At 40.7% G+C, this 22,311-nt stretch overlaps 1 protein-coding gene across 4 annotated transcripts; it reads right to left on the reverse strand.

The window, feature by feature from the left end:
• Window positions 1-2,206: 2,206 nt before the first annotated feature.
• Window positions 2,207-16,309, reverse strand: LOC124258869. 4 transcript variants are annotated; one of them, XR_006893703.1, is made up of 9 exons: window positions 16,218-16,289; window positions 13,961-14,067; window positions 12,741-12,845; window positions 11,722-11,833; window positions 9,362-9,504; window positions 8,456-8,625; window positions 7,221-7,873; window positions 6,686-7,190; window positions 2,207-4,428 (listed from the first exon to the last, which is right to left on the reverse strand). XR_006893703.1 is itself a non-coding variant. In XM_046692961.1 (7 exons), exons 1-7 carry the CDS (start codon window positions 16,246-16,248, stop codon window positions 7,225-7,227), a joined length of 1,317 nt encoding a protein of 438 aa, XP_046548917.1. In that variant the 5' UTR covers window positions 16,249-16,289; the 3' UTR covers window positions 7,199-7,224. The 4 variants fall into 4 exon arrangements, 1 of the variants encoding a protein (XP_046548917.1); XR_006893704.1 differs by having other exon boundaries at window positions 2,209-4,428; window positions 16,257-16,309; XR_006893705.1 differs by lacking the exon at window positions 12,741-12,845.
• Window positions 16,310-22,311: the final 6,002 nt, after the last annotated feature.

A 22,311-nucleotide genomic window follows, 5' to 3' on the forward strand; every position in this document is an offset into this window, starting at 1 on the left:
ACCCAATTCATATACACTTATGTCGTTCAGATATCAGGCTGTATTTTCTTCGCTCACACTTTCTGTAAAGATGCCAAATTAAAAAAATCGTAGCAGAGTGCTTTTATCGGTGCACGACAAAAAGCGGAGAAATTGACAGTTTCTTAACGCGTAACAAAATTTTAGACAACATTTAGCAGTGTCTATTTCTCAAACCGCCGAGGTAGTCGCACTTATATTTATACCAACGGATATGAAATTAAATATTCTACATTTCTGTGTAATTTTATAGCCGTACGCAGATCCAGGACCACGCGAGCGCAATTCTCGCACAACGTTCACTTTTAAAAACTTTTGAAAATGTGCGCCTGATAAAAACTCGGCATCCAGTGCCGCATTACATTACAAGGCTACGCCTGGCTTTTACGCCTGCTGGGTAGGTGGCGTAAATATAGAGCGCTACGACTGGCGTAACTTTAACTACGTCTACTATGTGCATACCGGTTAACGTTACGTCCGGGCGCACATATTTACTTACGCCCGGACTAGAATTTACGCCCGACATATGCATACGGCCACTTCTTAGGAACAAGATAGTGATGGTGACCCAGAACACCAAGGGCTTTAAAATGGGGTGACAGAGATACCCTTGGTCTCATTGTCTGTATACTTGAATTAATTTTGAGTATCATGTTTGGTAAGAATGCTATTCCAAGCAAAACGTAACAGTAACAGAAGATATTCCGAGTAAAGGAAGTCTAATAATTTGAAGGAATATGTTCAGGCTAACTCTAATATTTGAGATGTGGTTAGGTGAGGTGATTTGATTCAACGGTGCTTGCAATAGTTTTTCACTTACTGGTACATCGACATGTAATACCATGGGATATATAGTCATCCCTGTGTCAGTCAGAAAACTATTAAAATATTTGAAATACTTAAAGTATTTGTCCTTTAGTAATTTCAGTTTAAAAAATACCAATATTATCATTCTTTATTTTTACTGGCAGTAAAAAAGATAATACTGGAGGTACTTTCAAAACCTTTCTAGAGCTTTTAACAAGAAGCCTATCACCCGTGAAGATCCAGGTTAGAATTGATCTTCAGTAACCCATGCGTGTTGTAAGAGGCGACTAACGGGATCGCGTGGTCAGGTTCGCTCACTTGGTTCATACATGTCATTGTATCCCAATTGCGTAGATCGATGCTCATGCTGTTGATTCTCTGATCCAGACTTGATTATTTACAGACCGCCGCCATATATCTATAATGTTGCTGAATGCGGCTTTAAACCAAACAAACTGGTTGAAAACAGAGTGGTTGGGTTGCAATGTTCGGCTGAATCATTCCACTGATTTCGTAGAGCTGTCTACACTCAACTGTATGGCGAACAGTCCGTTGTCGTATAGCTGTAAATACTGCTGGCTGAGGCATAAAATATCATTCATCTCGCTGGCCTGGTATCCACACGTTGCAATGAAAAAACTCAAAAGACTATATAACAACAATGAACGATATAATCTATACATATATATGTTACAAATGCAATGCTATCACACAAGTTATGTACAAAATATCATGTCTTCACATGACAGGAACATGCTCTTCCTAAAGTTATCCCATAACGTCGTCAGTGATATCCTTTCATTGGCATGAACATGCTCTTCCTAACAGTTACCCGATAACATTTTCCGGGATATCCTTTCATTGGCATGAACATGCTCTTCCTAATAGTTACCCGATAACATTTTCTGGGATATCCTTTCATTGACATGAACATGCTCTTCCTAATAGTTACCTGATAACATTTTCTGGGATATCCTTTCATTGGCATGAACATGCTCTTCCTAATAGTTACCCGATAACATTTTCTGGGATATCCTTTCATTGACATGAACATGCTCTTCCTAATAGTTACCCGATAACATTTTCTGGGATATCCTTTCATTGGCATGAACATGCTCTTCCTAATAGTTACCCGATAACATTTTCTGGGATATCCTTTCATTGACATGAACATGCTCTTCCTAACAGTTACCCGATAACATTTTCTGGGATATCCTTTCATTGGCATGAACATGCTCTTCCTAACAGTTACCTGATAACATTTTCTGGGATATCCTTTCATTGACATGAACATGCTCTTCCCTAATAGTTACCCGATAACATTTTCTGGGATATCCTTTCATTGTTACATGAACATGCTCTTCCTAACAGTTACCCGATAACATTTTCTGGGATATCCTTTCATTGACATGAACATGCTCTTCCTAATAGTTACCCGATAACATTTTCTGGGATATCCTTTCATTGGCATGAACATGCTCTTCCTAATAGTTACCCGATAACATTTTCTGGGATATCCTTTCATTGGCATGAACATGCTCTTCCTAACAGTTACCCGATAACATTTTCTGGGATATCCTTTCATTGGCATGAACATGCTCTTCCTAATAGTTACCCGATAACATTTTCTGGGATATCCTTTCATTGGCATGAACATGCTCTTCCTAATAGTTACCCGATAACATTTTCTGGGATATCCTTTCATTGGCATGAACATGCTCTTCCTAATAGTTATCCGATAACATTTTCTGGGATATCCTTTCATTGGCATGAACATGCTCTTCCTAATAGTTACCCGATAACATTTTCTGGGATATCCTTTCATTGGCATGAACATGCTCTTCCTAATAGTTACCCGATAACATTTTCTGGGATATCCTTTCATTGGCATGAACATGCTCTTCCTAATAGTTACCCGATAACATTTTCTGGGATATCCTTTCATTGGCATGAACATGCTCTTCCTAACAGTTACCCGATAACATTTTCTGGGATATCCTTTCATTGGCATGAACATGCTCTTCCTAACAGTTACCCGATAACATTTTCAGTGATATCCTTTCATTGGCATGAACATGCTCTTCCTAACAGTTACCCGATAACATTTTCAGTGATATCCTTTCATTGGCATGAATATGCTTTTCCTCATAGTTATCTGATTACATATTCAGTGATATCCATTCATTCCTTTCCCGGTTAAAATGTTAAGCATTATTATACAGGTACCCGCAGATTCACAAAATCGGGATGAACAAATTACAAGATGAATGAACAAATTACAGGATGAATGGAGGACACAATTTCGGGATGATCGAATGACGATGAACGAATGACGACGTAATCATCCCCAACTATTTACATCATGTACATACAATGCAGTGACATCGTGATTTCAGGACACATGCAAGGGACTATTTGTTTTTATTGATACGTAAAAGTGGGTCTTTGACGATTTGAAGTCCGTTATTGTCAACCGCACTGCTTCTTGGATGTCGGCTACAACAATGTCATTAGGGTCTCAACGCACAATAGTTTGAGCTCGGTAAGTAAATTTCCTGTTTCTCACGACAACCCAACCCCTTTCTTTAAAAATAATTTCACTATTTTTTTGTTTTTATTTTAGTCGTGGAATGTTATAATCAATATTACTTTTTGAAACAATGAAATGTATAAAGCAAATAGAAAAAAATTCCTCAATTTCTACCCTGCGCGTCTCTTATCAATAGGGGGGTAGCCTTGTGGTTAAAGTGTTCGCTCGTCACGCGGAAGATCTTAGTTCGATTCCGCACAGGAGTACAATGTGTGAAGCCCATTTCTGGTTTCCCCGCCATAATATTGCTGGAATATTGCTAAAAGCGGCGTAAAACTAGACTCACTCACTCATATCAATAGGAAATACACAGCGAAGTGTTCAGGGCAATTTTGAAGCTGTGTAGACGGACACGAGTTACTACCCTTGAACGTGCCGCTTGACGTGCAGGTGAGAATATGGCAATATTTATGTGTTTCATGAGTGAAGTCGAAATTGGTTTGTTCACTACCGACAATGTAGAACAAGACAACATTCTGTAATCCAATTATCCAAGAAATAATCACCTAACAACACACTGTAAACTACGGTTATGTCGAACCTATAGGGACCATAATCTTCAGTTCATTATAAAAGTAGCTTGTTACACTCGAATATAATGTACAGCAAGAGTCGAAACCTAAGAAGTTCGTCATATCCGTCTGTTCGTTATAAGCGTGTTTCAATAACCAAATAACCATAGTTTACTGTAATTATATTCCATAGAAAATGATTTAGAAACCGGGGCGTCTGAGAATTGTAGCAGTTTCGCTTTGAGTCTGTCCAAGGTTGAATTAGGCTCCTGATCAAATGGCGTCACTATCAAATGTAATTCACTTGGAGGTTTGAGAAAGAGGTTTGGGTTTTTCCAGGACGCCATGGTCAACGCTGGACACATCGACATCAGCAGATGGGCATCATGCATGGTTTGATCTGCTTCTTTCCGGGTGTGCAGCGCATGTCTGCGCACATCTTCATCCTCTTCCGGATCCCCAGACCGCACGTGACACTACACTCGCTCCACTTGTTGCTGGCTGTAACAGTAAACAAGAGGTCTTTGTATAAGTTCTTTAGCAAGAACTTTATCCAGGGTCCAGATCCACAAAACGTTCGTAGGGTTACGACATTCGCAAGTTTATGGTGAATTATAGAGTTACGACAGGTCGTAACATTACGAACGCTTTGTGGATCGGGAACCCAGATCACATATAGTACATTAAACAGCAGAAGATCTGACATCCCTTTTTGTAGAGAGATACTCTTAAACAAGAATTAGGATGTTTGCCGTTACACCACGTAAACAAGCCCTTGTGCTTCAGATTTTCTGGTTTTAACCATTGTTTTCGATTGAAAAAGAAAGCTTCAGTGAACAGAAAAATAACAAGGAAAAACTGGTACATATAAAGTCAGCAAAAAGACTAAATAGTGAGAGACCAAAATTGCACCTACATGAAGAAAGACGAATAACTATGCTTTAACTAAAAAACACCAACCACATCCTGGTTTTACATAGCTCCGAGGGCGGTTGGATAACCTAGTGGTTAAAGCTCGTCACACCGAAGACCCTGGTTCGATTTCCCATATGGCTACAATGTGTGAAGCCCAGTTCTGGTGTCCCTGCCGTGATATTGATGGAATATTGCTAATGACAGCGTAAACCCATACTTACTCACTCACTCATAAACATAAAGCATACATGGACTTTAAAAAAAAAGAATTTGTTTTATATTGACAGCACCCCCACTCCCCCACCCCAGTTTTCACACACAGGTTTGGCTTCACTGTAACATCAAACTGGCCTTACTGGCACTGTATAGAACGATAATATCCACGTAAGACAAAATGCATTGCATTAGTGGTCTGTCGGCAAAGATTTGTGATGATTCTTTACAGATTGTTCATTACAAAAGATACGCCAAGACATTTATATTCATCACATGTTGTAGTGGGACGTTAATAAGGTCTACAGTGAAGCCCCGTTAGTCCGGACTCCGATAATCCGGATGTCTCGTCTCCCGGACGATTTTAGCTTGTTACCAATCTATGCCTAGATAATTTGCCTCGATAATCCGGAAATTCGGTTTCCGGAACCGGACGGTAAGTAGCTGTCACCAATCAGTAAAATAAACAGTATAAAATGTATGTATTTTTTCCGTATCATTTCTATTACCACCAAATATGAGGATTTTTCTTTTGGGCATTAATTCATCTTGTTCATTCTTTACAGTAAACTTCAATATGTGAAACTGCTTTGTAAATTTGAGCTTAATGTAGCTAAAAGGTCAGGGTCATCGCGAGATGTTAAAAAGTGTTACAGAAGTCCAGCACAGAGACGAACAACTCGTGATCAATTAAAAAGCTTCGGCAGTCTGAAGAGAATAAACAAACTTTGTAAGTCGTTTGAATATGAGGAAAAAAGAACCGGAGATCAATTACGTTTTCTCAACACCGATTCCCCACATGGGCACAATGGGTGAAGTCCATGTCTGGTGTCCCCCGCCGTGATACTGCTGGAATATTGCTAAAAGCGGCGTGGAACTAAACTCACTCACGCACTCACTCAGAAACACCCCAGACCTAAACTCTGTGATTCTGAACTTTAACCCAAAAACTTATCTGTATTGTTACACCAGCATGAGAACTATCAATCCCTTTCCCAAAGCTACAGACGCCATGTGAGTCAATTGCCATGACTACGAGAGTTTCATAGTGTATTTGGGAAAAATAATAGTTACACAGTACATGTTTAACTGATTTGATTTGAGTTGAGTTGTGATTTTACGTCGCATCGGCATTGTTTCGGCCATATAGCCACGGGACCACATCTGCACACATACATATTTTAATTACAAGGTACAAATGAGTTATGTAGCAGCCATTAAATTTCCGAGTTCCGGACGCCTTGTCCACATGACCAAAGAGGTTAACCCCGTCAGCAAGCTGACAAGGTAAGGATGTCATCTGTGGGATGACTCCACGCCCTGCTACATACTCCCCCGTCAACAGAAGGCACGTCCCGAGCCGCATAGTTGGGTACTGAGACTTATTTTGCTCAAATTTGATATGAACGTGCTCAGCCCCACGTTGGGCGCCAATGTAGCGGCCATTAAATTTCCGAGTCCCGTGCTGGGATTCGAACCACGGACCTCCTGATCCGAAGTCGGACGCCTTGTCCACATGACCAAAGAGGTTAACCCCGTCAGCAAGCTGACAAGGTAAGGATGTCATCTGTGGGATGACTCCACGCCCTGCTACAGTTACTTAAAATAAGTATGTTGCATGTTTAATTACCTGAGATGCGTTGAGAATCCTCTTGATGCGAGGGCAGATGTGTGGGAGATAACTCGTCCGCTTGTATTTCAGGGATTTTTGATGGGAGTTCTGGGTGTGCATCTTGCTCAATAGCTGTCTCATAGTGAGACACGGGAGATAACTCGTCCAATGATCCGATATTTCTTTTGTCTCTGTCTGACTTCTCATCGGACTCTGTGCTCGACTTTTCTGATTCCCGATGACGATCGTCAGAAAATATTGCTTCGACAGCTTCCTGAACAATACCAAAACTTCGCTTTTGTTTACGAGAACCCTTCATATTTTTGTGTAATGCTTTGGCGTTATTGGCGTAAGAGCGCTTCCTCTTATGTTTGACATTCTCTGACTCATCCTCTTCATCCTCATCCGAATTCTCATCTTCCTCCTCTTCGTCGGTATCATGATCTTCATTACCTTCTTCATCCTCATCACCTTCTTCATCCTCATCTTCATTATCATCCTTCCTCTTATCCCTTCCTTCTTCATCCTTTTTACTATCATTTTCGTCCTCATCCTCCTCATCTTTCATTCTCATGCCTATCATCATCAGATCTATGACGAAGATCATCCGTGTCATCATATTTAAAAGCATGATCATGACCACGACGATTCTTCTTTTGAATGTCACTAAAATCTCCAGAATAGTATTTGTCACCGCCGTGTTTGAAGGGATCTCTGTTGATGTCATGTTTTATAGCCTTGGCCACACTAGCCAACAGAGTCCCCATCTGATGTAAGCCAAGCTGCTGGCGAGGAAGTGATGCATTCAGTAAATCATGTTTACCATTAATGATCCTTCTCCAGTTGGTTTCAATCCCATGTAAATGATTGGCTTTCACAACCCTGGACGTATTGGACGAGTTTCCAAGTGTTCTGTTATCAGCTGTGGTGTGAATGACGTGGTGAGTTACATGGATCTCTACATCCCCCTTCACATTGACGCCAGTATTATCCTTCTTTTCTGACGCTTTCTTTAATGATGCTTTAGCCTTGGTTCTACCCGACATGGGTGCCCTCACTTTCACATTGTTGGTTATCCTATTGACCTCCAAGTCGGACAAAGTTTTTTCCAAAGCAGTGTCTAGATCTAAATCCAGATTTAGGGATCGCTTGCGATACTTTTTGGTTGAATCCCCGGTAGACAGTATCCTGGACTGGAGCTGTGGCCTGAAAAGTATCGTGACATAGCATTGGTAAAGGGTTTGAGTGAGTTTAGTTTTACACCGCTTTAGCAATATTCCAGCAATATCATGACGGGTGATACCAGAAATGGGTTTCACACATTGTACCCATGTGGGGAATCGAACCCGGATCTTCAGCTGACAAGCGAACGCTTTAACCACAAGGCTACCCCACCGTCCCCAGCATTAGCAACGTATATAAGAAATAAAGTCTCCTCCCTGTTGTGGTGCAGTGTAACAAAGTAAAGTGTCGCCCTAAACTATTATTCCCTAAACAGCTGCACTCAGCAATATTCAAGCTATATGGCGGCGGTCTGTAAATAATCGAGTCTGGACCGGACAATCCAGTGATCATTAGCAAGAGTAACGATCTACACAATTGGGAACCGATGACATGCATCAACCAAGTCAGCGAGCCTGACCACCCGATCCCGTTAGTCGCCTCTTACGACAAGCTTGGTTGCTGAAGACCAATTCTAACCCTGGTTAATATCAGACAGAGAGGTAAAGTTACCAAGCATTTATATTTACAAAACAAACAAACCAAGCAATTGATAGAACAAACTACCTGATTTTTTCAATCCAGTCACTGTCCCGCTGCAAGCGCTTTTGCAACTGTTTGGTCTTATTTTGTCCTGTTGGTGTCAGCCCATCGATCTTTCTTCCTAACTTCTCCAATTGTTCTGCGACATCCGGGGCACGACTAGGTGCGGTGTAGTTGTGGCTTTCCTGTTCCTGCTATCAAAATCATTCGGAATAGATAATTCAAAATTACCATCTGGGATTGTGATTGAGACTATTTCAATCACGTTCATTACACACTGAAGTTCCCCTTCTAATGTTTTTAAAAGATTTTGTAAACTGTTTCACAGATGAACATTGTATTGCATTCCAAGAATGCCAAATTTAACTGCGAAAAGTACCGGCAAATGAAATTTTGTTTTGTTCCACAGAGCGCATCCTAATACCCACGTTTCAAGTGACGAAGCACATCTATTTCAAATCTTGTTACACGCTAGTCATTCGTTTCAGCTATATATATATGAGTAAGTGAGTGATTTTTAGTTTTTTACCCTGCTTTTAGCAATATCACACGGGGGACACAAGAAATGGTCTTCACACATTGTCTGGAATCAAACCCGGGTCTTCGGTGAGAAGAGCTAACGCTCTAACCACTAGGTTACCTCACCTCCACTATATGAGGTCAGTCTGTACATAAACACACGTCCCAGATGCAGCTCTACCCCCATATATTTCCAGAAATTCTTAAACACCATTTTGGCATTACTGTCAAGCATTGACTATTATCCTCCCTTACTTGGGTATATCTTGGTTTGATAAATAACTCCCAAATTCAAGTAAAACACCCATTTACAAAATATTCACGAATGTTCTCGAGTGATCACAAATAACGAATCCAATTCATGAAAGCGAGTGAAACGTACCATCCCTAGTAAATTCATCAAGGTCTTACCTTGGCAGTACAATGTCCATAGGCCTGATGACTGGCGATGGAGCACACCTGGTTGACGGCATCACAGTCGGTAGAAGACACACAAGTCTTTCCATACATCCAGACAACATCCACATCAGTCTCCAAACCACTAGCCGGGGCAGCTGCCGGATAATATTTGATATGATAAAATAATAATTATTATAAGTTATAAAGTGTATGTATCCACTGAAAGCATGTGCATGCTGAAAGCTGAGACATTATTCCCCCGGACAACCCAAGCTGCCTGTGCTCATATGACTTATCCGACCGGGTACCCATTCACTGCTGGGTGAACAGGCAATTATAAACAAACACACTTGCCTAAGTTGAGACCACATGTGTCACGTGTACTTTGTTGTGGGACAGGATTGAAGTCCTAGAAACTCTCAGGAATCAAGCTGTCGAACACGACACGCATCCATGGACTGTCTGTGACCAACGTTGCTCAACCTGATTTGAGACCTTGGCTCTATGCATAGGACCACACACCGCACAAGACCACACGCCGCACAAGACCACACGCCGTACAAGACCACACGCCACACACATATTCATAATGTATCACAGTAGACTAACTTCAGAGACTTCTCTTAATATACAAACTCTTGATAGAGACAAACAATTCCTTTAAAAAGGAGCTCATTGAAACAGGAGAATCAGAACCTGACGAAATCTCGACTTGCTTCATTTAAGGCTTAAGCGTTACAGAAAGAGACGAAGGGAAAATAATGCGGCTCAGAGACAGTCTAGCACCACAGAGCAGTCTTACAGGGGTTCATATAAAAGGTGACAAACAAGAATTTCAACCCAGACCATGTTCACGTACACATCATGAAAAACGCTTACACAAAATTCACAACATGAAATCATTTTCTAAATCCATACACAACCATACATCGTGGTTCCCAAATATCATTCCAAAATGGAATATCCCTTACTTTTTTAGTTCTAGTCAAAACTAGACATTTTCAGTAGGTTCAGTGATATATATAGAGGGTACTAAACGACCTTCGGACCGTGAAATACCATTTTTATTAAACGAGTTAATGTATTGGTATCAAACGAGCGGAAGCAATTGGGAGACCATGAAGTGTCAACCATCCTGAGAATGTGCCCACATCCTAGTCAGATGTCTAGTGCTATCCAGACTAGACTACTGCAATGGACTGTTGATCGGCCTCAGCAAACACAATATCTCAAGACTACAGAAAGTACAGAATACAGCTGCAAGAATTATTTCTCTGAAGACTAAATCTGATCACATCTCTCCTGTTCTCAGATCCTTACATTGGTTGCCTATTCAACAGAGAATCAACTTCAAACTTCTCTGCATCACTTTCAGCTGTCTCCACAATCAAGCTCCAGAATATCTCACCGAACTCATCACAGAATACATTCCATCAAGATCACTCCGGTCCCAGAATCAGCACCTACTACAAGTTCCCAAATTCCACCTAGTTTCGTATGGGAAAAGGGCTTTCTCCTATGTTGCACCAACTCTTTGGAACTCTTAACCTTTAGAAATCAAATTATGTGAATCTCTCTCAACCTTCAAGTCAAAAGTTAAAACTCACCTGTTTCAAAGTGCCTATGACTGACTCTTTTCCTCAATTCTATTCAGCGCATTGAGCATTCATAAGTGTGTGGACATTTGCGCTTCATAAGTGACATTATTATTATCATTATTATGTCAGTGAGCCTGAATACATGGTCCCGTTAAGCGGCCTTCACACGGCAAACTTAAGTTTGACAACACATCTTAATTGTTGAAATTTTAAAAGTTGTCAAACTCGCGTTTTCATACGTTAAACACATGTTGCCAAACTTTCGTGTCATTTGAGCACCATGGCTCTATCGGTGCGGTAACATAACAGTTTTGTTGACTGCAACTGGTTGTTTCTGAACAACACGAGTTTGACAGCACTTCACACCATGGGTTTGGTGGCGAGTTGGTGGAATGTTCACACTCTCAGACACGAGTTTGACAACACGCAGTGTATGAAATATGCCAAAACCCCAGTCAGACATCAGGGCTGGTAACTTCAAAATGTTACCAGTCCAAAATGGATTTAACCAGACCAGACACCAAGATAAGACTCTGGTGTAAATAACATCTTAATTTTTACCAGACCATCGGGCTGGCTAGCTGTAAAACTAGACCGTCGGTTTGAAATCTAACCCGTCTCTGGCGGTCGGACGGGCCTTATTTTACACACTGCAACATGTGTTGTCAAACTTAGTTTGCAGCGTGAAGGCGGCTTTACCACAAGCATGGGTTGCTGAAGATTCTAGTCCAGATCTTCACGGTATAAATCAATGCAATGAGAATGCATACATACACTTATTGATGACTTCCCTCTTCGGGCGTTCAGCCTTCGTGGATTGTACTGGAACACCCGGTGTTGGCTTTTGGGTGGTCATTGCCTGGTTTGTCGCAGTTTTCGCCCCCTGTTATGAAACACAACACAAGAGTGAGTAGGATTTTACGACACCATCAGTACATTTCCAGCAATATCAAGGCGTGTGTGACTAAAAATGGGCTTGACACGCTGTACCCACGTGGGAATCGAACAGGGGTATTCGGCGTGAGGAGCGTGAGCTTTAACCACTAGGCTACCCCTACGGTCACCACAGAGCAAGAGACTGTTTAGAAGGTAATTCAAAGTTACAGTCTCAAGTCAAGTCTAGTCAAGTCAAAAGGTTTATTGTACAAAAATGCCTCCAGCCCATATACAAGAGAGTATGTACATAATATACTGTTACACATAGTTTTTTAAACAGTTCATTTCTTTTAACTAGTGCATGTTTAATATATTATGAAATTGATATATGGGATTCGTTCTTAGTCGTTAAAATATATACGAAAGCTTTCGATGGCGGCATCCCTATCAAATACCCAAGCCACTTCAATCAAGCTTATCAAAGATTTCAACTTCCATTACAAAGTACATTTTCTATTTTAGATAGTTAATTTTGGCTGGTTTGTTGTGTAGGCCGCACTCAGCAATATTCCAGCTATATGGCGGAGGTCTGTAAATAATTGAGTCTGGACCAGACAATCCAGTGATCAACAACATGAGCATCGATTTACGCAATTGGGAATCGATGACATGTGTCAACCAAGTCAGCGAGCCTGACGACCCAATCCCGTTAGTCGCCACTTACGAAAAGCAAGGGTTGCTGAAAACCAATTCTATGCCGGATCTTCACGGGTACTTTTTGAATAGTAAAATAATATCAATTTTGCCGAATTCAAATTCATCTTTCAAGGAAGACAGCTAGCAGCTAACTTGGCCTATCTTTAGAATATTCAGCACTACGAACTTTACAAATATATGATCTTTATAAATCTATATACCTTCACAATACAATGTCCGTAGTTCTGGCCCTGCGGCTTCAGGCACACTTGATTGACGACTTCACAGTCAGCAGACGACAGACATAACTGCGGGATGACACGATCCTGAGAAAAACCAGGGTCACAGCAAAGACCTGTATTACATGCTACAAGACCACCTCTAACATAAAATGCCCTTAAAATTATGCCTGCATCAACTAGACTGCCGCCATATAGCTGGAATATTGCTGAGTGCGGCGTAAAACAACAAACCAAACCAAAAACGACTAGACAGTATATGACAACTAGACAGCAAGATGTTGTATTTTAGATTGATGTAATGTTAACAGTTTTCATGTATACTGTAAATCGACAAAGTTTTGCGGGCAGGAAAGTTTTGCTAGTATTGCAAAACTTTCCAGGCGTAATGGACAGTAAATGGATACGCATACATATTTTGTTTCGCCAAAAGTCATAATAAGTGTAGCTGGACGATCACATGTCAACCGACTGCTTTCGCATGGAAATAGCGAGATTGTGCGAAACCTCATCGGTGACGGGTTAAATTTTTCTGTGCAAAAAAACTATCCGGCAATGCACAAAAAAGCTGTCGCATAACCTTAGTTGTGATTATAAATATTTTACATTTATAGAGCACAACCTGCAATGAAAATGACACAATACTACAATATATTTCTCTTTATCAAACAATAGTTTCAGCTACTGTCTTTTTAAGATCACTGCATCAGAATTCATCTCAGAATATTATCGGGTACGTTTTAACTAAATCACCGGTAGGGGAACGTGTGCGCTGCACAGCTGATTGCTATTTCCGGCGCTGTAGACAGTTACACGCCATAGGCCCCCACTGCAGGTCAGAAAATTTATAAACTAGGCCCCGGTGTAGTATCCACACCCTTACTATATTATATGTAACGGTTCATCACAGAAATGCGGTGACATGATCGAAAACCGGACAATTACGCACCCGTCAATGAATATATCGCATTTTAAAGGTCTCACAAATATCAAAAGCTCTTGTCCATATCTCTGATGTGTGTAGGAGGCATGTACATGCGCTTTCCGTGGGGATGCATTTGATTGGTCTTTATCAAATCGCCAAAGACCGAGTTGCTGTGCCGGAGGTATACACTAAACTGTTCCTACAGCTCCATAACTTGGAGTATTGAAACTGTTCAAACACAATGGCAATGCTTCCTGAACATAGTCCTCAGTGTTACCTTTATCAAAGTCAAGGGGATCGCTGAGCTTGTGACAGCCAAAGAGATGAGGAAAACACCCAATCCAATGGCCTTCATCTTGCTGGCTAATATTTCAGCTTCTTCATCTGAAACATAAAGCATCACTGTCAGTAAACAAGCAAGATTAGGAGGCCAACACATTTTACACACGATGACTGGGCACAGTTAGACCAAGCTTATATAGCCTTACTGTAAGGTAGGGCTGCAACGAATACACCATGTGGTGAATATGATGCGTATCATGAATATTGGGTAACGAATACTAATAATTATTCACGAATACAATATTGTTGTTAAGTGATTGATTTACAATATGGAACGCCCATGTTGACAGTTTTTATTTGTCACAGCAATAACCAGTGATCTCATGACACTCAAATTTGGTATGTAATAGTTATAGTGGACAGTACCATGTGCAGCCTTGGCCAACTAACATGACTTGCGCTACTGCATTGCTAGTACATATTCAATCCTTGCATATCTCACTTTCCAAAAGTACACAAGGGTTCAAGTAAAACATGCTCCCTTAAAAAAATCGTAAATATTCGTTAATATTCGGTTCTGGTGACCACGAATAACGAATTGAATTCATGAAGGGCTTCGGTTCGATTCAACAAATATGCCAGTGATTCGTTACAGCCTTATAAGGGACCATTCATAATGGTTCACTTACTAAATGCATAAATGTTTTTTCTTATTATTTGTGTGTGTGTGTCCCCATTCACACTGTACATGCTTCTCCATAAAAATCATCACACACACCCACCCCCCACACACCCCATCAGGATAATTAATTATCAACAGGTCCCTTGAAATTGACCTGAAACAATAATAAGGTCAAATATTGGCAGTGGAAAGATAGGGAAATTACATCGACACATTTCACTTGCTTTCGGGAATATTGGAGAGGAAGAAATAACGTGTTGATAGAAAAGGATACTAGAGGGAGCAGCCACTTGGTTTGGAAAGGCCTTGAATTTCAGTTTTCATCTGAGATCAACAGCCATCATAAACATGTACTTAGTTATGCCACATTTGAATAACAACTATTCTTCGGATTCCCTAGTCTGTAGGAGAAGGCGCATCTTTCTATGCTCATGTCATCACTTTCTATTTACATGGATCAGCTTTCATGGTATCAACAATTGTGTTTTACACCGCTTTTAGCAATATTCCAGCAATATCACTGCGGGGCCAATCACTGGGTGACATCATACAGTTGGATTCTTGCTGAGTGTGGTAATAAAACAAACGAATGTATGTCACGAAATCAAACAGAAATTCCAGGGTTTGGTTTGGTTTGTTGTTTTACGCCGCACTCAGCAATGTTCCCGTTATACAGCGGCGGTCTGTAAATAATCGAGTCTGGACCAGACAATCCAGTGATTGACATCATGAGCATCGATCTACGCAATTTGGATACGATGACATGTGTCAACCAAGTCAGGCGATCCCGTTAATCACCTCTTACGACAAGCATGGGTTGCTGAAGACCAATTCTAACTCGGGTCTTCACGGGTCTGTTCCCGGTAAACAGGTCACATGAACCAAATAGGGACCTGAAAAGTCTATTACAGTAAGTGTGATGCCTTATTATATTTTTATGATAAGATTTACTGATATTTTTGTTTCTTGGGTACACTTACAGAATACCGGATACCTACGAGCCATATTGTTTAGTGTCACGTCACCCTAACCCTAACCCTTACCCTAACCCTTACCCTAACCCTAACCCTAACCCTAACCCTAACCCTAAACCTAAACCTTACCCTAACCCTAACCCTAACCAAAAGTAAACTCGCGTGCTTTCAAAGATGGCGGAAGGTATCCGGTATTCTGTAATCTTACCGTTTCTTGCAATACAAGATCTATGAAATGAGAATACATTCACGGGGGTTCAGAAACGTTCAGAATACCGAAGGTCGCGGTAATATTTACAAAAATATGCATTTATAGAATGATCCACTCAACCTCTCGGCGATACAGAAATCTACAGTTTACGAATACGCAATAATTTGAGACTCCTGTTCATTCGCAAATATGTCGCTCTCGGAATGTACCCTGAAAGAATATATTTAGATTCATAAGATTGTGCTTTTTGAGGTTGGCCATGAGCGTATTCGTTACCCCGTACATAACATTGCCATTTATAATACACAGTGTTATCGGAGACTATTACCAAGCATAACCAACAGATGTAAGATAACCAAGAACATTGATCGGGGCAGTTTCTTACTTGGACCGATTATAAAGGAAAAACGCTTCATGCACAAACCTCGGCCCTTGGGAAGTCAACGTACATCGGCCATTTTATCAATGTTGATAAAAGCACACAGGAACTGATGACGTCATTTTACGATTATGATGTCATATGATAACAACATGTCGTAGACCTTTTGGCGGCAAAGCGACCCACTCCAGCCGGTCTGAATGTTTCTGATATTATCAAATCTAGAAGATTTCATTCAACTTTTTCTTTCATTTTCTTCGAATAAAGTGATCATTATTGGGATTTGATTTATTTTTCATCGAATTTTGAGATAAAACAAAATAATAAATGTAATTAATGAAACATAAACCCGTGAGGAATGATTCAGCATGCATATGTGTCAGGGTAGATATTGCGATCTGGTAGAATCGTCGTCATTGCGATCGGAGTCTCTACTGGTAGAATCTCCGATCCTACTAGTAGAGATTGCAGCCGTCGGAGATTCTGCCAGTACAATTTCCAATTCAACCGGTAGAAACTCAGAGTGATCTGTGGGCAAACAACAAAGACACTTTTGCTGAACAGCACTATGCATTTTATTCAGATATAACACTAAAGTGTTTCCAATTCAACAGATATATTAAGGACTAAAAATACAAATGTGACTTGAGAGATCATATTACAATATTTACATATATTACAAAACAGATTACAAGAAAGATCAATTGCGTAATCAAAACTTTATTTTGACTCATCGTTAGTTGTTGATGGGTGGCACTTTGTTGAACATTTCATTCCTTGTTTTTTACACCTACATCTGGTAGTTACACAGCTCCCCTTGCAAGAACATACACTTGAGCCTTGTGTCCTACTTGCTGTCCAGCCGTTGTTCATTCTTGAAGCCTGGGTGAGGGTGATTTTGTCAAGACTGTTGATATCCTTATGCTGCAGTGATGAAAAAAACCCATTATGCATGTCAACCAGCTCCTCTGGATCAATGGTGTTTCCCAGACGACCATGTGCTGTATATAACTTGTATGTTGCATCTTTCCCTGTAGGACCTTGCATGGCAGAAGTCGAGGGTCGGTATTTGTGCGATCCACTTCGTGAATGCGTATTCCAACAGTGTCCCCTTCATTGAAAGAAGTACTTTTCAACTTGGCATCATAATTATCTTGCTGCTGCTTGGCTGCCTTCAGATAGCTGTCTGTTGAAATTTTCCGTACCTTGCTGTGTGGTGTGTCAAGTTCTAGTGGAACTGCTTGAGTGATATCCCAAACGATGAACTGGCCAACAGAAAGTGGTTCATCAACTGGGTTACCTCAAGCTGGACTCTCCTACCCAGAGTTCCGTGTGGCAAGCCAGCATAGTACCTCTGCCACAGGCCAGAAAAATGTAACGATTCGTCACATCTTGCAATGTCCATTCAATATAGTGTAAAGATTTACACATTAAAGAGTCTACACATCTAACTAATCATCTTAATAGAATGGTTTAATTTCACTGAGAAAATATCAAAAAACGTGTAACACTATTTCGATTTGCGTAGCGATCCTTTGTTTACATAGGTTGTACGGCTCCACGTGCTGTCATCGAAGCTGATGGAGAGCAACGATGCAGCCAGTTTGATGATGATATCTAAATATGTACTGCCATAGACCTTACTGTCGCAGTTGTGGAAGAATATATATGTAACAATGTAAAACGTTATGAAGAGAGCGCCGAAAAGCTCTCGTGAGTCCAGTCTCTTCTTATTATGAATATGCGCGTTTGTTTACAAACAAGAGAAAAGTCCGGTCACGTGATATGCAAATTAGCCTGTTGCAGTGATGTTATGTGAGTCATCGCTGTGCCGGAGTGTGTTCCAGCTGGAATGAAGTCCGGTTCCTCCACAGTTGTTATCTGGAACACTCCCTGATATTGGGAATCATCTGTTTCACCATGTACTGTGGTCCTTCCAAACACTCTGGTTCCAGTTTATTCCGACTGTTTTTGCACCATCCAGAAGCCGGTACGCCAGAATCACTTGGCTGGGATGTGGTCTGGTTGATGTCTGCAGAATCACTTGCAGTCTGGTTTGTCAGTGGGTTGATGGAATCTTGAACTTGTGGATGAAAAGATCTGTTCTGTTCTGTCCTCATCTTGAATGCCCCGCTCATCCAGTATTTCCAGTACAGCACAGTCAGTTCGGGGAGGTTGGCCGAAGACGACTTCATACGATGACTTCCAAGTTGTTGAGCTAGTAGAAGTGCTGATGGCATATGTGACATGACGAAGATCCTGGACGCAGCCTCCGTCCGGGTTTTCCTCCATCCACTTGCCGAGTTTAAGCTGCAGATCTCCATTCCCCCTCTCCATGCAGCCCTGTGATTGTGGATGACGAGGTCGCCCATGAAGGATAATCATACCTGGAAAAATAAAAAACATGGAATATCAATAAGATTGCATTTTCCAATACTGCTATCCCACATATAAAATCATTGACACTTACCAGTCCTTCCAGAGGTCATTGATGACAGCAGATTCAAATTTCCGCCCATTATCTGACTGCAGAATCCGAGGACAGCCGGACAAGTAGAAGGTCTGGACAAGCTTCTCTGCAACTTCAGCAGACCGCTTGGACGTCAGAGGGTGTGTCAAGCTGAACTTGTTGAAGTAGTCACACATATGGAGGATCCACTTGAAGTCACTATCTGGTCTGCTGGTCATGTCGATTAAGTCAGTCTGGACACGGGTCAGGTATCCAAGGGAGATGATGGGCTTCCCCGATGCAGGTTTCTAGAGGGGGGCTGCGTGTAGAACACTCATGGCAAGTGCCGAGGAAAAGTTTTACCAAGTCATGCCTGATCCATGAGTAGTTAGTCTTGATCTCATCCCATCTTTTCGCACGTCGTGAGTGACTAACTCTACAGCAATATAGGTAACCTTTATGCGAAGTTGACCGATAAGCCTGCCATTTCTGTATGAACTGATCAGACAATCGTTTACAAACTGAGGAAATTACCCATTGGTGTTCGACAATATGTGGGTTAAACCATACATACGACAGACCACAATCATCTAGAACAGATTTGACAAATACAATCCATGGCGATAAGAAGATATTGTAAGAAAACGTATGTATACTGGTGTCGTAGATTTCTGTTTGTATTTGTAACAACTTTAAACCAATATGATACCATGCGTTTTTTAATATATATAGAAATTCCCCGCCTGGTCATGTCCCCACCTCTGTGGAAAGCAGTGTTTTTATAACAATTACTGATTATTAGTTTTGAATTACATGTGAATAAACATCCTGCGTTTAACTTAGACTTTGATATGTTGGAGTGAGGGGATTAAAGATAACAAACATTTAACATCTCACTGTAAACAATATCAAAATAAAATAAAAATGGTTTGTAACACTGTATTTACATCATGACACCAAGCTGCCAAACTTGGACTCCACTCAAAAAAGTGAAAATACCTTACTCAAAAACAGACCTGACAAAGTTAACAATATAATAATAAATAAATTCAATTATAACTGGCCAAAAAAAGGAAAACATTATCTACTCTACCAAATTCAACAAACACTAAATACAAAATGTAAAAATTATCACCAAACACGCCGAACTGATGTTGCCATAACAAAATTGCAATTTTTATCACTATTTACACAAAATCAACCAACATCCAAACGGCAAATGTATCACTTGCCAAATTCCTGAAACAATAGCCCACAGTATATTTTACTGCTCAAAATATAATAAACAAAGAACCCCATTTACCAATGCTTTAAAACAGTACCTCAACAATGCTTACTCTTCTGATCTCAACATTCTAACAAATCCCAAATTAATTAAAACAATCACTAAATATCTTATTCATACAAAACTATACCAAACCATCTAGTAACACAAACAATAATACAATAATTCCACTTTTTATCATTTTAAAAATTGTTACAAACATGTATATATGTTATTTTAACTTTTCAAATCATCTTTCTCTTTTTAACTTCATTTTTTTACCTTTTATATGTTCATCATTATTCACTTAATAAATATGTTTTTAAACATACTAACAAGTTTCTGTAGTAATAACACCATTCTTTCAAAATTTCTATTTTTTGTTCCCCCTCATTTCTTAATAACGTACTACCCCGTCGCCGAAATACCTTAGTTGTGCGTGCCACGCTAAATAAAGTAAATAACTAACTGCAAGGGCTTTTTGTCCTGCGAGGGCATTTAGCCTAGGATTTTTTGTCCGAGGGCTTTTTATCCTAGTGGGCTTATTGTCTGCCCACCGTTTTTAAACATGGATTGGTTGTCCTCAACCAATAACACTAACAATAACCATTTATTACACTACATCTATATTAAATTCCAAATCTCTATTACTCTTTATCTGTTTCATATTTTATACCTGTTTAATTCGGCCTCTCATTCAAATTTGTTCAGTTGTTATTTTTGGGTAGTAACACCACCCTTTCAAAATTTCTATTTCATGTTCCCCCTTAGTTGTGCGTGCAACATTAAATAAAGCAAATAACTAACTAGCTGTATTTACATCAATGAGATGTACTGACTTTGTCAGGTGGGACATGGATATTTAAGAATGAAATGTATTTTACTCTACTTCTTGTTCATTCACTCCTCTTGCTCATTCATTCTTACATTTGAGTGAAATAACCACCGAAAAACAAGAAGGTGGGGGAATGACCGACCAGATATATATTTGGGTGGGGTATTGACCGGGTGGGGAAACGGTAGGTGAGGAATTGACCAGGTGGTGAAAATATGAAAATAAAGTTTGTCTTTCTAAATATTCACTTGCTTGCATAAGCTTGCATAGGTTATTCCATATAATCAGAGTCTCTACCAGTAGAGACTACGATTGCAATCTCTGCTAGTAGGTCCGGAGATTCTACCAGTAGAGACTCCGATCGTAATCTCTACTGGTAGAGACTCCGATCGCAATCTCTACTGGTAAACACCCCGATCGCAATCTCTACTTTTGACATAAGATGGAAACGCGAATTTGATAATGTGCAAATTCGCAAAGGATCGTAAAGCAATCGGGGCATTCGTAAGGGCATCTTAAGCCTCCGGCTGCAACATCGGGAGAGCGGGCAAAATCTTTGGCATGCCAAAAAGCCCCGATACCCTGTGCGAAGGTTCATTTTCGTGATGCATACGTGTCTCCATTTTGCCCTTCTCATGGCCATCGAGATGGCTTCTTGTGAATTTGTGTCATCATCGTATTGCCTTCGTCTGTCCATCGGTACCATCGGGCAATTTTCACCTTGCGAAGATAATACGAAGGAAACAAGATGCTGCACGATCGTCATAAGAAGGCAACACGACTACGAACAGCCCTCGTGATACCTGCGAATAGCCATCGTATTGCATTACGATTCCGTCTCGATGGACCATGGTGTCGGTTGGCAGGGCTGAGTTTGAGTAGCTCAAGTGTTTCCCAGCTCTCATGGTAACGTGGACATATAAAAGGGCACCCTTGGGGCAACTCCCACGCCGCGAGTCCTTCTTGAGCAACTTGTGTGTGAGGCTTGTGTCACTCCTCAGCATTTCACATGATTAATCCTAAGTATTTTCCTGAATCCACAGACAATAGCATATGAAGATGAGACAACCAGAAAGAAGAAGGCAGCATCCTTGCTGCTGATAATGCACCGCAGAGAGCATGGCGAGCAGCTCTTGCAGGCCCAGCACCTCCTCTTACAGGTAAACATTGTCATATTGCACTCTGCTTTTATTTGTCATTGTATCATTTAACTGTGTACTTATCTTGTTTGGATTTTGATTTTCCAGGGCAGGAGCAAATAAAGGCGCAGGAGGAAACTGTGGTGGTGGAGGGGATGTCGTTATGGCCACTACACAACTCTACTTGATGAGGTGAGAACTGAAGAGGAGAAGATATTCTTCAATTACACAAAGGTCAGAAGGACTGACTGACTGACTGAGTTTGGTTTTACGCCGCTTTTAGCAATATTCCAGCAACATCGCGGCGGGGGACGCCAGAAATGGGCTTCACACATTGTGCCCATGTGGGGATTCGAACCCGGCTCTTCGGCGTGACGAGCCAACGCTTTAACCATTAGGATACCCCACCGCCC

This window comes from Haliotis rubra, unplaced genomic scaffold, assembly GCF_003918875.1.
Source record: "Haliotis rubra isolate DU_JTF1 unplaced genomic scaffold, ASM391887v1 Scf700, whole genome shotgun sequence".
NCBI classification, from domain to species: domain Eukaryota; kingdom Metazoa; phylum Mollusca; class Gastropoda; order Lepetellida; family Haliotidae; genus Haliotis; species Haliotis rubra.

Bases quoted from the DNA above. Each gene is read 5' to 3' on its own strand.
- LOC124258869 (XM_046692961.1), bottom strand. From the start codon at position 16,248: ATGAAGCGTTTTTCCTTTATAATCGGTCCAA. The intron at 12,846-13,960 runs GTAACACTGAGG...GGTTTTTCTCAG, and splicing joins TCCCCTTGACTTTGATAAAG to GATCGTGTCATCCCGCAGTT. The intron at 8,626-9,361 runs GTAAGACCTTGA...TGATTTTGATAG, and splicing joins ATGGACATTGTACTGCCAAG to CAGGAACAGGAAAGCCACAA.